General features: G+C 51.2%; 1 protein-coding gene and 1 long non-coding RNA gene across 3 annotated transcripts in view; one reads left to right on the forward strand and one right to left on the reverse strand.

The window, feature by feature from the left end:
- LOC112939844 (uncharacterized) overlaps nt 1-13,376 on the forward strand; it is a 31,931-nt gene extending 18,555 nt beyond the window's left edge. Inside the window, exon 6 of one of the 2 annotated variants that reach the window (XR_010734289.1) lies at nt 13,067-13,376. This is a non-coding gene — a long non-coding RNA (uncharacterized lncRNA). The remainder of the gene's footprint in view (nt 1-13,066) is intronic. The other variant, XR_003243696.2, reaches the window with a different exon arrangement.
- LOC107276863 (uncharacterized) lies at nt 12,437-13,195 on the reverse strand. Its single transcript, XM_015793139.3, has 2 exons — nt 13,081-13,195; nt 12,437-12,940 (listed from the first exon to the last, which is right to left on the reverse strand). Exons 1-2 carry the CDS (start codon nt 13,190-13,192, stop codon nt 12,522-12,524), a joined length of 531 nt encoding a protein of 176 aa, XP_015648625.1. The 5' UTR covers nt 13,193-13,195; the 3' UTR covers nt 12,437-12,521.
- Nucleotides 13,377-14,630: the final 1,254 nt, after the last annotated feature.

Raw genomic sequence — 14,630 nt, forward strand, 5'->3', positions numbered from 1 at the left:
GGGCTTTCGTTCAATATCGCATTGAGGGTTCTGATGTGTTGGGCCGGCGTCAGTGTAACCGATTGATCCGCCGTTCCCGTGTTACCACCTCCAGATGTGCTGGTTCCATCGATGGCGTACACGTCGTGTGGTGTACTTGTCGATGATGAGGCCTGGTCTTCGAGCAGGTGTAGGACAGACGGCTCATGGGGATCGATATCGATTACCCCGACGAACCGATCTGTTGTAGTCGCCGCACCTTGTTCCTTGTCCGTATTTCCAGGAGAGATTCGTGATTGCTGGACCTTAGGGGGTGACGTCTTCATGGCGCTGAGAAGGACCTTGCAGCTTGAAAGGTCGTGAGTCTTTGCCTTATGGATGGGATAATAGACATCACGAGTTGGAGAAGTATGTTGAATTCCACGCTCTTTGCAGGCACGGATTTCAGCTCGTACGTTGAGGAAAACCGAACAAGCTTGCAAGGTGTGCTTGCTAGTCTTGTGGATGAGACACCAAGTTCTTGTCGCCCCGAAAGTTGTCCTTGTCGGCTCGTACTTCTTGCGGAAAGGGCAAGATTTGGCCGCCTTAGGATCCTTCTCGGGCTCGGGTGTTGTCGATGTTCCATTCTCCGCTTCCGCGGGAGGATCTTTCGACATGGGGTTGTCGACCGGGGTCGTAACCACACCGTTCTTGCTCCCGATGATTGCTGGGCCAGTCGAGATCGGCATTGTGGTGTAGACCGGGAAGACGATTTCGCCGACTTGAGTCTACACCAGCATCGTCGAAGTTGAAGCTCCTTGGTTGACGCCGGCGTTGACGTTGTCATCGGGAAGGCTTGAAGTCATAGTAGTAGAACCTTGAGAACCAAGTTCCCCTACCTGGCATGCCACTGTCGACAGTGGATACCCGTAGACCGGATATAGAGGGTATTGAGGTCCGTTGGTACGAGGATCTATGTAGTACGACATCAAGGAAACAAAAGACAAGGATTATACTGGTTTGGGCCCCTTGACAGGTAATAGCCCTACTCCAGTTGATATGGGATTATATGATGGAAACTGTTGTCGAAACGACAACTGCATACGTCGAAAGACGTGGTTACTCAACAGTGGTTGGAAAACGGTAAAGTGTATCAAATTGAGAATTTTTTTCGGGATCCCCCCTTTAGATGGCCCTAGGGGGCTATTTATAACCCTGTTACAGGTCCCTCTATTAGGGTGTAAGTTTTACAGGGGAATTTACATGGTTGCCCTTATAAAAGGGACATTTACATGGGTATATAGTGTCATTTGCATACATGGGCCTCTAATGGGCCTGGTTGGTGAATGCCGGCCCGAAGGTCAGCCAGAGCGGTCGGGATGGCGAAGTCACCCTCCTTCGGCAGGCACCCTTCGTCCAGGGTGTACAGTCTTCGCCATGGGGCTCGATCTTTTGCCGTCCTCGCTCCACTGTCTTTGCCATGTGGCTTCGCCGACTTCTTTGGCGCAGTATTCTTTGCCACCGTGAACTCGAAGACGGTGGTGACCCCGGCCGGGATGAAGAAGACTGTGTTCGGGAGCGTGAACTTCAATGTTCGCCTCGAGCGCTCCGATGTCTGGCCGGTGAACGCCGCCATGTCGAAGTAGGATCGCCATTGGATGGCGAAGTGGTTCTACCACTCCAATACCCTCGAGGCTGGGTCTGACGCGGTGAATGCACTCAGGTGGCGGCGCGGGGCCATTTCGCCGAACAGGAAGCCTAAGGTCGCCGTCGATGGCGCCATGGAGGCCCGGTTCACCCTACTACGCAAGATCTGCTCTCGCCTCAGCTGCGGCGACTTGGTGGAGGAGTTCTGCATGCTTCGCATCTTTCCCCTCTCCCAGTCATGGAAAGTCGAGATCAACCAAGACGAGGAGGTCGACGGCTTGCCGAAGCTCGTCATGCCTGCGGGGGCGAATGGTAAGTCTACTTAACCACACTTTTTGTGCTTTGCTCTTTTTCCCGGTTCGACGCCTAATATGGTTACACCTTTCGTCCTCGCAGTTTTGACTCTTGCGCAGGCCGACACTGAAGCCCGAAAGATGATCGGCGACGTGTCAGTCACTGAGTTCAGCCAGCTGCTCACGCGGCAGGCGGCCGGCCGGGTGAACCGGGTTTATGATGGCGAACTACCTCCCCGGGCGAACACTCACAAGGTCGATGACGATGCGGGGCCTTCGCGCAAGCGAATGCGCGGGCAGGTGAAAAAGGCCCCTCGTAAGCGAAGGGCCCCCGACTCCGACGCCGATGACGAGGAGACCGTCAAAGAAAATGACGGTGAAGAGGAGGATGTGCGGGAGACAGAGGCTGCGAGCGAAAAGGCCGCGGGCGAAGTTGCCGACACTCGCGCCGAGACGCCCGGCTATACCCCAACCCCGAGCCCCGAGCTCGTCGAGACCAGGGTGGAGTCGAACTGCTCCCCCCTCCGCCAAAAGGATGTGGAGGGGGCGAAGGCGGTGGTCGCGATCGCTGCGGCCAAGGTGGCGAAGGGGGGTTCGATTAAAAAGACCTCTAGGAAGAGGCTCGTCGATGTCGGTCGCGTCTTTAGTGACGACAAGTCCTCGAACGAGACCCCTACTTCGCCCGCCGGTCGGAGCTTGGGTCTTTCGACCGCTCCTGGCGTCAAGGTCGATACGGGCAGAGCTGGCGGAAGTGCAGCCGGGGCTTCGGCCTCAACCGATCAGGTTGTGAAGACCGCGGCTAGGGTATTCGGCAGCCCGGTTCGCCAGCCAGTTGTTTCGCCGCTCGCCCTTGGGAAGGGGAAGAAAACGGCGGTCGAAACATCCGTTTTAGACTATTCCCTTGCCGCGCCCTACTTCGCCCCTGGAGATTTCGAAACCCAGGGCAGAACTTGTACTCTTTGTCGAGGGGGTGAGCAACCTCGTTTCTCCGGCTGGCAGCTCGAGTCTGTTCACAGAGCTGAACAAGTTTGATGAGGGCTGCACTGCCATCAAGAGTTTGGCGGTTCGGGTACGTTGCTTGATTGTTGTTTTTCGACAACATGTCTTAACGTTCGCCTTATCTCTTCTTCTCTTTCAACCAGATCCTCGCGGCCCACTGTTCGACCGAGCGAACCATGCGGGCTCGCCTCGATGGTTTGAAGAACCGTCTTCTGCAGCAGTTCGGCTGCAAGCATGTTGCCGAGTTCCCCAACTTTGCGAAAGGGGACTGGGAGGTCAGTGCACAGGATGTTTCGCCCGTTCTGCGAGCTTGGCATAAGCTGTTCTGGCAGAAGGACGGCCGCTCCATAGCTAAGGCGCGCCTGCTCGAGCAACTGGCGAAGGCGGAGGCAGCAGATCAGGGCGAAGAGCCGGCAGCCGGTGAGGGAGGAGGCGATGCCGAAGATCACCCAGAGGTGTGTGGCCCTCCACCTGCTTTTTAGATTTTTTGGCTTTCTTTTTGTGTTCGTCGTGGAGGGCGAACAATGTATATTTGGCCGATGGCCCTCTTACCTTCTTATTGTAGCCGAAAACGGCTTTGTTAACATATGAAATGAATTACTTAAGTTTGGCCAACCCTTGTGCTTGAAACCTTCGGCACATACGCCTGTATCATTTTTCGCATTATCTTCGCATTATTTTGCCATACGAAAATCCACCCTTTTCGCCCACTTTTTCATGTCTTGACTCCGCGTTTTTCCTATTTGCCTTTTCTGTGTTGTTTTAGCAGGGTGTTCACCAAAAATTGTGTATTCGGGCCCCCTTTGGCAATTGGCAAAGTAAAAACGAAAAGTTCGTAGCGGTGAAGGGTTTGCCGAAGGTGCGGTGTCCGTTTCGGCCAGTTTACCACGAGATGATAATCAACGGCAACAGCTACAAGGTTTTGAAAGTTGCCGGCTGGATGCGGGTGCACCCCGGGCGAACCCTGGAGGACTACGATAGCGTCCATACCAAACGCCGTGAGGATATGGTTCGCTTTTGGCGAAACCATCAGAAGACCGATTGTCAGGAAGCAATCGCCCGGCGTCGTTATAGTCTAGTTTGTGTTTCGCCCCCTTCCCCTCTTAGGGTTGTGTATGACATTAGTAGCGATGACGAACCATGTTCGTCGAACCATTCCTTAGGTGGTGGGGATTGCATTGGGGGCGAACATGTAATTTATTTGTAAGTTGGGCTGTGAAGCCTTTTCTTCCTGTGTTTGTACCATGTTGTATGGCTGTATTCTTTGATTATTTTTCCGAAGCTAATAAAGATGTGTTTCATTTCCTTTTCGTTATTTTTGCATTGTCACCTTTCATGCTTTCATTAGGTCGAAACATGTCGGCCCCTTTGCTTACACTAGCGAAATAGGTATGCTGACTTTTCAGCTTTCGACTACCGTTTTCGATTTGTGACATTCCGAGTTGAAAGAAGTGCTTGTGTTTTCACATTGATCGAGCATAACGGTGTTCGATTAGTTATTTCCGAAATAAGCTCTCGCGGTTTCAACGTTCGGCGAGCGATGCTTCGGCCGATTCGTTTCACCCCTTGGTGTTTTCACTGATTAGGCGTTTGCCTTGGGGTTTTTCCACGAATTATCATTCACACAGGTAAAGAGGCGAAAAACACAAAGATTTTATACTGGTTCGGGCCTCCAAGGTGGATAATAACCCTACATCCAGTTTTTTTTTTCATTTTCCTCTTTTTTTTTTTGCATTTTTGTGCCGAAAGGCTTACATAACAGTATGTACATTTTTACAAGTTGGCGATTTGGGTGCCACCTATTCTAGACATAGAAAAGCTTAAGGGAAGCAGCGTTCCAGGAGTGGTCGAACTCTTCGCCTTCCAGCGTCGCTAGGTGAAAGGAGCCTGTCCTAGACCTGTGCTTGATGAGGTACGGCCCTTCCCACTTCGATTCAAGCTTCCCGACCGCCACCGGGTTCGCCTTCTTCCTTAGAACGAGATGGCCAGGCAACAGCTCTGTCGGTCGAACTTTTTTGTTATAAGTTGCCGAGGTGCTTGTGGCGTATTTGCGCATGTGTTCCAGTGCTTCGACTCTTACCCCTTCAAGGAGTTCAAGTGACACCTCGTGCCCATCTTCGCCTCCCGAGAACATTACCCTTGGTAAATTAGCCCCTAGCTCAGTCGGGGTCATTGCTTCGTCACAATAGAGGAGCATGAATGGGCTGAACTTGGTTGGCCTTGCGGGGGTCGTTCGAAGGCCTAAAGAACAGATAGCATTTCGTCTGGCCATTTACCCTTCGCCGCCCCCTCAAGCCTTTTCTTGAGCGCCTCAAGGATTTTGCCATTTGTGCGTTCGGCAGCCCCATTTGACTGTGCGTGCGCGACCGAGGCGAACCTGATTTCCAGGTTCAGCCCCTCGCACATTTCTCTAAACTTGTCAGAGTCGAATTGCTTGCCGTTATCAGTGATGAACTCCTTCGGCACTCCGAAACAGCAAACAATGTTTTTCCACACGAACTTCTGTACAACTGCCGAAGTGATCGCGCCGAGTGGTTCGGCCTCGATCCAGCGGGAGAAGTATTCGATGGCTACAATCGCGAACTTGTACCCATTTCTTGCCACAGGGAATAGGACGATGATGTCTAGCCCCCATCTGGTGAAAGGCCATACTGGTGCGATAGGTTGCAGCTCGTAGTGAGGTGCGGTTTGGCTTCGGCTATGCCACTGGCAGCTTTCACACTTCCTGGCTCGCTCGACACAAACTTTCAGCACAGTGGGCCAATAGACTCCCTGGAGAAACACTTTGGAGGCGACTGTTCTCGCGGCTTGATGTGCACCGCATAGCCCCTGGTGTATTTCTTTCGCCATTTCTTCTCCTTCGGTGAAAGAGATGCAGCGAAGTAGGGGTTGGAGCACCCCGGAGCGATACAGCTGGCCGGAGACAAGCTTGTATTTTGCGGCTCTGAGCTGTAATCGCTTCGCTTCTGCTTCCTCCTCTGGGAGCCAGCCGTTATTGAGGTACTTGACGAACGGTGTTCGCCAGTCCTCTTGGTCTTCGCCCAGTTCTGCCAGGTCGATAGCCATGATGTCCAGGCTTTCTGTGGGCACACTTGGTGCATACAAGACCTCAAAAAAGATGCCTGGTGAATGCGGGCCTTCACAGGCAGCAGATTTCGCCAGGGTATCTGCTTCTTCAATCTGGCCTCTAGGTAAGTGTTCGACCATAATGCCGGCGAAGCACTTTTCCATAGACCGAACAGCCTCTAGATATCTTTTCATTCCTTCTTCTTTTGCCTCAAAGGATTTGTCAATATGACTTGCCACCAGTTTGGAGTCTGTTCGGATGAGCAAGCGCCGAACCCCCAAAGCTTTCCCCTTTCTTAGGCCCAAAAGTACAGCTTCGTATTCGGCCGTATTGTTGGTCGTGTCGAACTGCAACCTTGCGGCATACCAAATGGGCACGCCCCCTGGCGAAGAGAGTACTGCCGCGGCGCCCGCCCCCTTGTGTGACCACGAGCCGTCGGAGTGCATTACCCAAGGCTGTTCGACGGGCTCGGGTTCGGCGGCGAACGCCGGCGTCCATTCGGCCACGAAGTCAGCTAAGACTTGGGACTTGATGGCCTTACGGGCAACAAAATGCAGGTCGAAAGGTGATAACTCTGCTGCCCACTTGCTGAGTCGGCCAGTGATCTCGCACTTCGCCCAAAGGATACTGCGACGGCACAGTGACTTTGTGGGCCTGAAAATAGTGCTTAAGCTTGCGCGAAGCCATCACTACGGCGTAAGCGAGCTTTTCCATTTCGATGTATCTTGTCTTCGCCCCTTACAAAGCTTCGGAGACGAAATACACTGGTTTCTGGCCTGACTCTGTCTCTTGGACAAGAGCTGCACTGACCGCCACCAGCGAAGCTGCTAGATGGAGCAGCAGTTCGCTTCCTGGTGTTGGGCTGACCAAGGCGGGTGGGCTTTGCAGATACTGCTTTACCTCGTCGAACGCTACTTGGCATTTGGGTATCCAGCTAAACTTTCCCGCGCCTCAGAAGGTCTTGAAGAAGGGTAAACCTCTTTCGGCTGCTTTTGAGAGGAATCGACTTAGTGCCGCAATTCGGCCTGCGAGCTTTTGTACTTCGCGTATGCTCGACGGAGGCTTCATTTGCTGAATGGCATCGATTTTCTCAGGGTTCGCCTCGATGCCCCTTTCAGAAACAAGAAAACCCAACAACTTGCTCGCGCGAACACCAAAAACACACTTCTCAGGGTTTAGTTTCATACCAGCCGCGCGCAAGTTGTCGAAGGTCTCTTGTAAGTCGGACGCATGGTCGAAAGCCTTGCGGCTTTTTACGACGATGTTGTCGACATAGGCCTCCACATTTTGCCCTAATTGCTTGTAAAGGACCTTGTACACGAGCCTGGCGAATGTTGCTCCAGCGTTCCTCAGGCCGAAAGGCATCCTAAGGTGGCAGAAAGTGTCGAACGGCGTGATGAAGACTGTCTTTGGGATGTCTGCCGGATTCATGTGGATCTGGTGATAGCCGGAATATGCATCCAAAAAGCTCATGAGCTCACAGTCGGTTGTCGAATCGACAAGCTGGTCGATCCGCGGCAGGGGAAAGTCGTCTTTCGGGCACACCTTGTTGAGGTCTGTGAAATCGACGCACATGCACCACTTGCCGTTTGACTTCCTCACCAGAACCGGGTTCGCCAACCACTCTGAGTGGTCGATCTCTTGGATCACCCCCGCGTTGAGCAGCTTCTGCACTTCGGCCTTTGCTGCCTCTTGGCGATCGGCGGACATCTTGCGTAGCTTCTGTTTCCTTGGCTTGGCATCCGGCTTGACTGCCAGATGGTGCATGATGAGGTCCGTCGAAACACCTCCCATTTCGTCGGGGCTCCAAGCGAAGATGTCAATGTAATTCTTGAGCACCTCAAGGATGTTTTCGGCTTCCTCTTCGCCTAGATCACCCCCAAGCAGAACAAGCTTTGTGGGATCGGCGTCGTCGATTTGCTTCTTGATCACCTTGCCTTGAGGGGCGGGCTTCGGCATGCGTTTAGCATGGTCATGTGATTCGGCCTCAACATTGTGCACTGCCCTGTTGATTTCGGCCAGATCGCCCTTTGATGTACCCGAAGGTTGAAGCCCCTTGACGACGATCACGCCTGTTGGACCCGGCATCTTGAGCTTGAGATAGTTGTGGTGAGAGATGGCTTCGAACTTGTTCAGGATTGCGCGGCCGAAGATGGCATTGTAGTTGTATGGGATGTCGACGACATCGAACAGTATTTGCTCTTTACGCCTGTTTTCATCTGTGCCGAAGACTACTGCCAGCTGTACTTGGCCCAAGACTTGAACTGCTTCGCCGCCGAAACCACGAAGCGAGGCTGGTGATTGGGTGAGGGCTAGGGTTGGCAACCCCATCTTGGCATATGCATCAGCGAAAATGACGTCGGCCGAACTTCCCCCGTCAACCAGGATTCGCCGGACTTCGAAGCCAGCTACCTCGCCCGAGATCACCAAGGGGTCTTGATGTGGGAATAGGACCCCTTCGGCGTCTTCTGGTCCGAAGGAGATTTGCTGGTTCAGGTACCTCGGAGCCCCTTTGCCTGCCGCGGTGATGTTGTGGACCGCTCGCAGCTGCATCTTCTTTTGCCGCTTCGACTGTTGGACTGGCGGATCGGCTCTTGTAATCACTTGGATTACTCTGCGCTGGTTGTCTTGGCGCTGTTCGACCGGGGGTGCTTGTTCTTGAGCAGCTTCGCGAGGTGCTTCGACAGTAGCCCCTTGTTGCGGCCTTGGGTCTTGATTGTTGCCACGCTGCCGGATATTTCGGCATTGCTCGGTGGTGTGCGAGGATCGACCGTGGTACGCGCAATAGAGGTCCTTCCTGACCTTCTTGCGAACAAGCTGTTGATGGCTGCCTGCTTGCTGAGCATCGAACTCCTTGCGAAGGGCTTGGACCTCTTCGACAACCATCACAGCCTTGCCCATTCAGTCATTTCTGAATTTCCTCCAAGTCATGGGAGCTTGGCTTGGCCTTGGCGGCTGTCCCTGGTTCGCCGGCTAAAGTTGGCGAATGTTGAGAGGAGCAGGTTCGGCGACCTGCGCTTGTACTTGGGCTTGGGCAGCGGCGATGGAGGCTTTGTCGTACTCGGCTTGGATTGCTTGCCGCCGCTTGGAATCCTCTTCGCCTCTTGCATACCCATCAACGATGCGAAGCAGGTGCTCGAGTGTCCGTGGCTCCTTGTTGGCGATTTTTCTAGTGAGTTCGCCTTCAAGCAGCCAGGCCGAAGCAGCGTTGATGACAGACGCTTCGGTTATGTCTTGAACTTGGCATCGGGCTTGGGAGAAACGACGCATGTACTCCCGTATTGATTCGCCCGGCCTTTGGCGAATGCCGAGCAGGTGTTGCTATGTCTTCGGCTCCTCATAGGTGCCTCGAAAGTTAAGAACAAAGACATCGCGCAATTGCTCCCATGATTAAATGCTATTGGCAGGTAAGTTGAAGTACCAAGAACGGGCGATGCCATCTAGAGCGAGATGTATTACCTTTGCCTTGGTGTTTTCGTTGCCATGAGCGGCTTCGATCGCGGACTCGTAGATGGACAGAAACTCTTTTGGGTCTGTTTCGCCCGAGTATCGCGGAACGAGAGGGAACATGAACTGGGGTGGGATTTGACGGATCTTGATTCCCCCACTCAGCGGTAGCCCCTTTTCGCCCCCTGCTTTGCTCGCGGCACCTTGCTGTGGATATGCCTTGGCGAAGGGCGAAGTCATGGCTTGCACGTAAGGTTGGGCCACAGTGTTCAGCTGCCCGGCTTCGAATGCTGACTCTTGGGGCGCCGCCAAGGATGGGTTGAACGGAGGCTGGGTCCAAGCCATGGCAACCTGGTTCGGTGCCTGATTTGCTCCGAAGCCTGGTGTTGGTGCCTGTGGTTGAACGGTTGGTGCTTGAGCAGCGTTGCTGAAGTCGAACTGCGGTCCTTGACTCCAAGGCGAAGCCCCCGGACCTAGCTGGTTCGACGGCAGCCAACTGGGTGCACCTTGACTTGTGTTCCCCTCCGGTCGGGCCGAAGAGGCTGCGTTTGAAATGTTGTGGTGTTGACTGAGTTGCTGAAGGAAAGCTTGAAGCTGCGCCTACAAGGCCGAAACCCCTTCCGCCATTGCTTGTGACGTTTGGCCAGGTGGTGAGGGGTGTACTTGGGCAGCAACCGGCCGAGCCTACGGCTACACATGAGGGACTGGGTGTACCGTTGCGGCCGAAGGCTGCCCGGCGAAGTACACTGGCGCTACCAAGACTTGTGGTGGAAGGGGCTGGATTGATGGTTGCGGGTAGACTTAGGGTGGAATGTAGCCTGCCGAATACTGGAGGATTGGGGCCGAAGCGATCTTGGCCTGCCGTGCTGCCTCATACGCCTGATGCTGCTCTTGCATATGGCGAAGCATGTCTTGGAGTCGAGTCATGTTCTGGCGCATGGCCTCCATGTCGGCTTCGGCTTGTGCTTCGAGGTTGGGGTTGACTTGTGTAGCGGCGAGTACGGTCGAAGTCGCTACCGGCTGTGACAAAGCGGCTTGGGGCGCCAAGGGCTGGCTTGTCGAAAGGATCTCCGCCCTGGTTTGAAGCGCCCTAGCTGCCGTGGCTGCCTTCGCCGCGTCGACCGTGTTCGGCACCTGCCCCGACGGAGCGGCTGGGGCCGAAGATGGCGGTTGCAACACGGGTGCCGAAGCCGATGGTACTCCCCCATCTTCGGCGATGGGCGCCGAAGGCTCTGCTCCCTCCTCGGCGGCCATCGCCTCTCCTACTTCACTCTCCTTGCGCTTTGCAACCTTCTCCTTCACGACCCTCTTTGGTGGCATTCGCTCTCAGTGGTTTCGCTCAGAGGTCCCCACGGTCGGCGCCAGCTGTTGTCGAAACGACAACCGCATACGTCGAAAGACGTGGTTACTCAACAGTGGTTGGAAAACGGTTAAGTGTATTAAATTGAGAATTTTTTTGGGGATCCCCCCTTTACATGGCCCTAGGGGTCTATTTATAACCCTATTACAGGTCCCCCTATTAGGGTTTAGGTTTTACAGGAGAATTTACATGGTTGTCCTTATGAAAGGGACATTTACATGGGTATATAGTGTCATTTGCATACATGGGCCTCTAATGGGCCTGGTGGGCGAATGCCGGCCCGAAGGTCGGCCAGAGCGGTCGGGATGGCGAAGTCACCCTCCTTCGGCAGGCACCCTTCGTCCAGGGTGTATAGTCTTCGCCATGGGGCTCCATCTTTTGCCGTCCTCGCTCCACTGTCTTCGCCATGTGGCTTCGTCGCCTTCGCCATGGGGCTTCGCCCTGATGAACTTAACACCTTGAGCCTGAATCCTGACTGGTCGCACGGTTTCAGCAGGCCTGGTCGAAGGGTCCCATGACATTCTGCCAACAGAAACCACAGATTACAAAGGGAATAGTAGAACTCAATGATACCGACGAGACCGTAGTCGAGTTGGTTCGACTAGATCTCCTGGCGACTTAGCTCCTATAGGCTCCGGCTCCGTAGGCTGTGGTGGGTGTATTTCTTTTAGTGGTTGTCTATTAAATGATTTTTTTTCTTCAAATGTGTCAAATACTTCTTCTACATTTTATAAATTGATACAAAATGTTGATTTTATTGATAAAACACTGGAAAGAGCATTAATTAATTTTTGTTTATGCAAGTAGCGAAATAAGAACCATCTAAAAGTATTTAGATAAACATGGTAATATTGACTACACAACTGAGAGCTGCTCACGTTTGAAATACACATAATATTTTAAAATGAACGTGGGCCTTCAATTATGAATTGAATAAAATATATTTTTAGCAACATGCATGGATTCCATGTCCACATTTATTGGATATCACCGCTGTCGACGGTGGATACCCGTAGACCGGATATAGAGGGTATTGGGGTCCGTTGGTACGAGGATCTACGTAGTACAACATCAAGGAAACAAAAGACAAGGATTATACTGGTTCGGGCCCCTTGACAGGTAATAGCCCTACTCCAGTTAATATGGGACTATACGATGGAAACTACAGATTACAAAGGGAATAGCAGAACTCGATGATACTGACGAGACCGTAGTCGAGTTGGTTCGACTAGATCTCCCGGCGACTTAGCTCCTGTAGGATCCGGCTCCGTAGGCTGTGGTGGGTGTATTGGCGGTGAAATTCGATGCCTTAGGTCCTGCCCAGGGGGTCCCTTATATACCGCGGGTCCATTGATCTCCAAGTAGGACTCGGAGATATCGGACCCCTCACGATATGGTAAAGACCCAGTCTTGTCCGAATAGAACTCCTTCCATCCGTAGATATCATCCCTATCATGTGATAGATTTCCGTAACGTATACGGGAACTATCCGTATACGAGCGGGTATACCGTATCAATATACAATGCACATCCAAGGGTAGAGGGTATACCTCATCCGTAACCCTGACAACTGCATAATGGTAGGATGCATGAGCATATTGCTAATATAAATAATCCATGAAGCAATCAATTTATCAATCGATCGGAGCTTAAGTGAAACAAATGTAGTAAAGGACCAAAAATAAATATATAGATATGAGAAATACCATTGCGCATTTTATGTGGAAAGCATTAATTGATCATTTTAAAGCTAGCATAAGCACGCTAAAACATTGGGTTTGTTCATGCAAAACAAGTTCATCATTTGGGACCTTTGCTGCACGGCCAAATCCAGATAATAGGGGCCCAGCCATCTACTATAATCCAAATTAGACAATGTGTGGCTGAACTCCCTGTTCACCTTCAACATCTCTAGCAGGCAGGGAGCCACATCCTCCTCAAACTGCCTGATCGCTGTGGCATCGCAGCGACGATGGCTACCGCCGGTGGCCACGGCGCATCGCCGCCTAAGCTTCTCTATGAAGGGCATGGCCACGGTGTAGGAGACTTCGTCACCATCGTCAAATCCATGGGACGCCTTAGGTCTAGTATTGATCTCGTTTTTCTCCCAGAGCGTCACGTTGAACCGTGGATTTTCAATAGGGCGACGGTGAGAGGTGCGGCTACCGTCTGGTGAATTAAATAAGAACATATATATGAACAAACATTAAATACCAGTCGAAATTTCATTCTAATAATAAGATTTAGTAGAATAAAGACTATAATTAATTATGGCTGAGATTTAAATTATTGAAGGCGTGTGTACTTACCGAGTGCGCTGGGGATGGCGATAAGGCTGCCGGCGACGACGGAGAGCGGCGCGAAGAAGAGCCAGACGAGCATGAGAACGGCAACGTAGAGGGATAGACAGCGGCGTTGCATGGCCGCTAGCTGCATATATATGTGTACGTGTCGATCTTAATTAGTACGTGAGGAGGTAATTTGCTTGTAATTTATTTACGAACAACTAATAAGGCTTGTAATTTGCTTGGTTGCTAAGATCTGCATGTAAACGCGCGATCCGATCGGATCCAACTTAACAACAAACGGGAAGCAATTAAATTAATTTGTGCACTTATTATAAAAAAGTGTAATTAATTAAGCGACGAGACCGGCGCGGCGAGCCCGGGAACAGCGGCGCAGTGGCGGAAATGGAGGGCACCACGCGACGAGCGTGTGACGGCGATCGATCCTTACCAGCACAAACACGACGACGGACGGCAGCCGGCAGCGAGGTCCAAGCTCGATGGGCGGCCGGGGTTTGCCTCGGCGCTCGATCAGCAGAGATGACTCTATTTATAGGCCAAAGATCACGACGAGAGGGAACGTCAGCTACAGGCGGCGGAAACCCTAGGATTATCCCGAGCTTCGCGGGCTCGAGCGGCAGACTACGCGGATTAATTCGCTCCGATTCCTGAGGGAAAAGGTAGAGGAAAGATACACTCCCTCAGTCGCTAAATATTGGACGCTGTTGATTTTTTAAAACACGTCTGATTGCTTGTCTTATTCAAAAAATTTAAGTAATAATTAATTTTTTTCCTATCATTTGATTCATCGTTAAATATACTATCGTTAAATATACTTTTATGTATATATATATATAGTTTTACATATTTCACAGAACTTTTTAATAGGACTTACGGTTAAACATGTGCTAAAAAAGTCAACAGTGTCGAATATTTAGAGACGGATGGAGTAATCTATGCTTTCTATAAAGTTAAAGCCAGCTCAACATACAAATCATCACATCTCTCATCATTTCCATAATATTTCATACTTAACGTGCATTTATCCATATATATTCCGTATCATAGCGAAGATATTATTTAGTTTGTTTCATGTTTACTACTAATAAATCCTAACTTTTCATTTCTTTTTTCCCTATCTTTCGCTTCTTCCGATACAAATCTTGGCTAACAACATAAATTTCATCTATAGTCCTCTACAAAGTCTATTAAATTTATTTCTCTTCAAATATGGCTTGACAAATCAATTTTATTTGTTGTTAATAATTAACATCGTACTTACTCCTTGCTTGATTGTTGAAAGATATAGATATTAGAAATTACTTAGTAATTCCCGCAGCAAAGCACGGGGAATCACCTAGCAATTAAGAATCAAAAGACTGTCACGCCCGGAAATTCAATAGTAATTTTCGAACTTATTTGTGCATAAAATCCTCGTCCAGGAATCAGCCGAGGTACACAAACTGACAATTTAATATACAGATTCATCAAATTAACTAAAACGATAAATACTTACTTATGAGGCACTTAGTCCTCATCATGAAGAAAACTGCAGCGGAAAATAAAATCTAGCG

This window comes from Oryza sativa, chromosome 8, assembly GCF_034140825.1.
Source record: "Oryza sativa Japonica Group chromosome 8, ASM3414082v1".
NCBI lineage: Eukaryota > Viridiplantae > Streptophyta > Magnoliopsida > Poales > Poaceae > Oryza > Oryza sativa.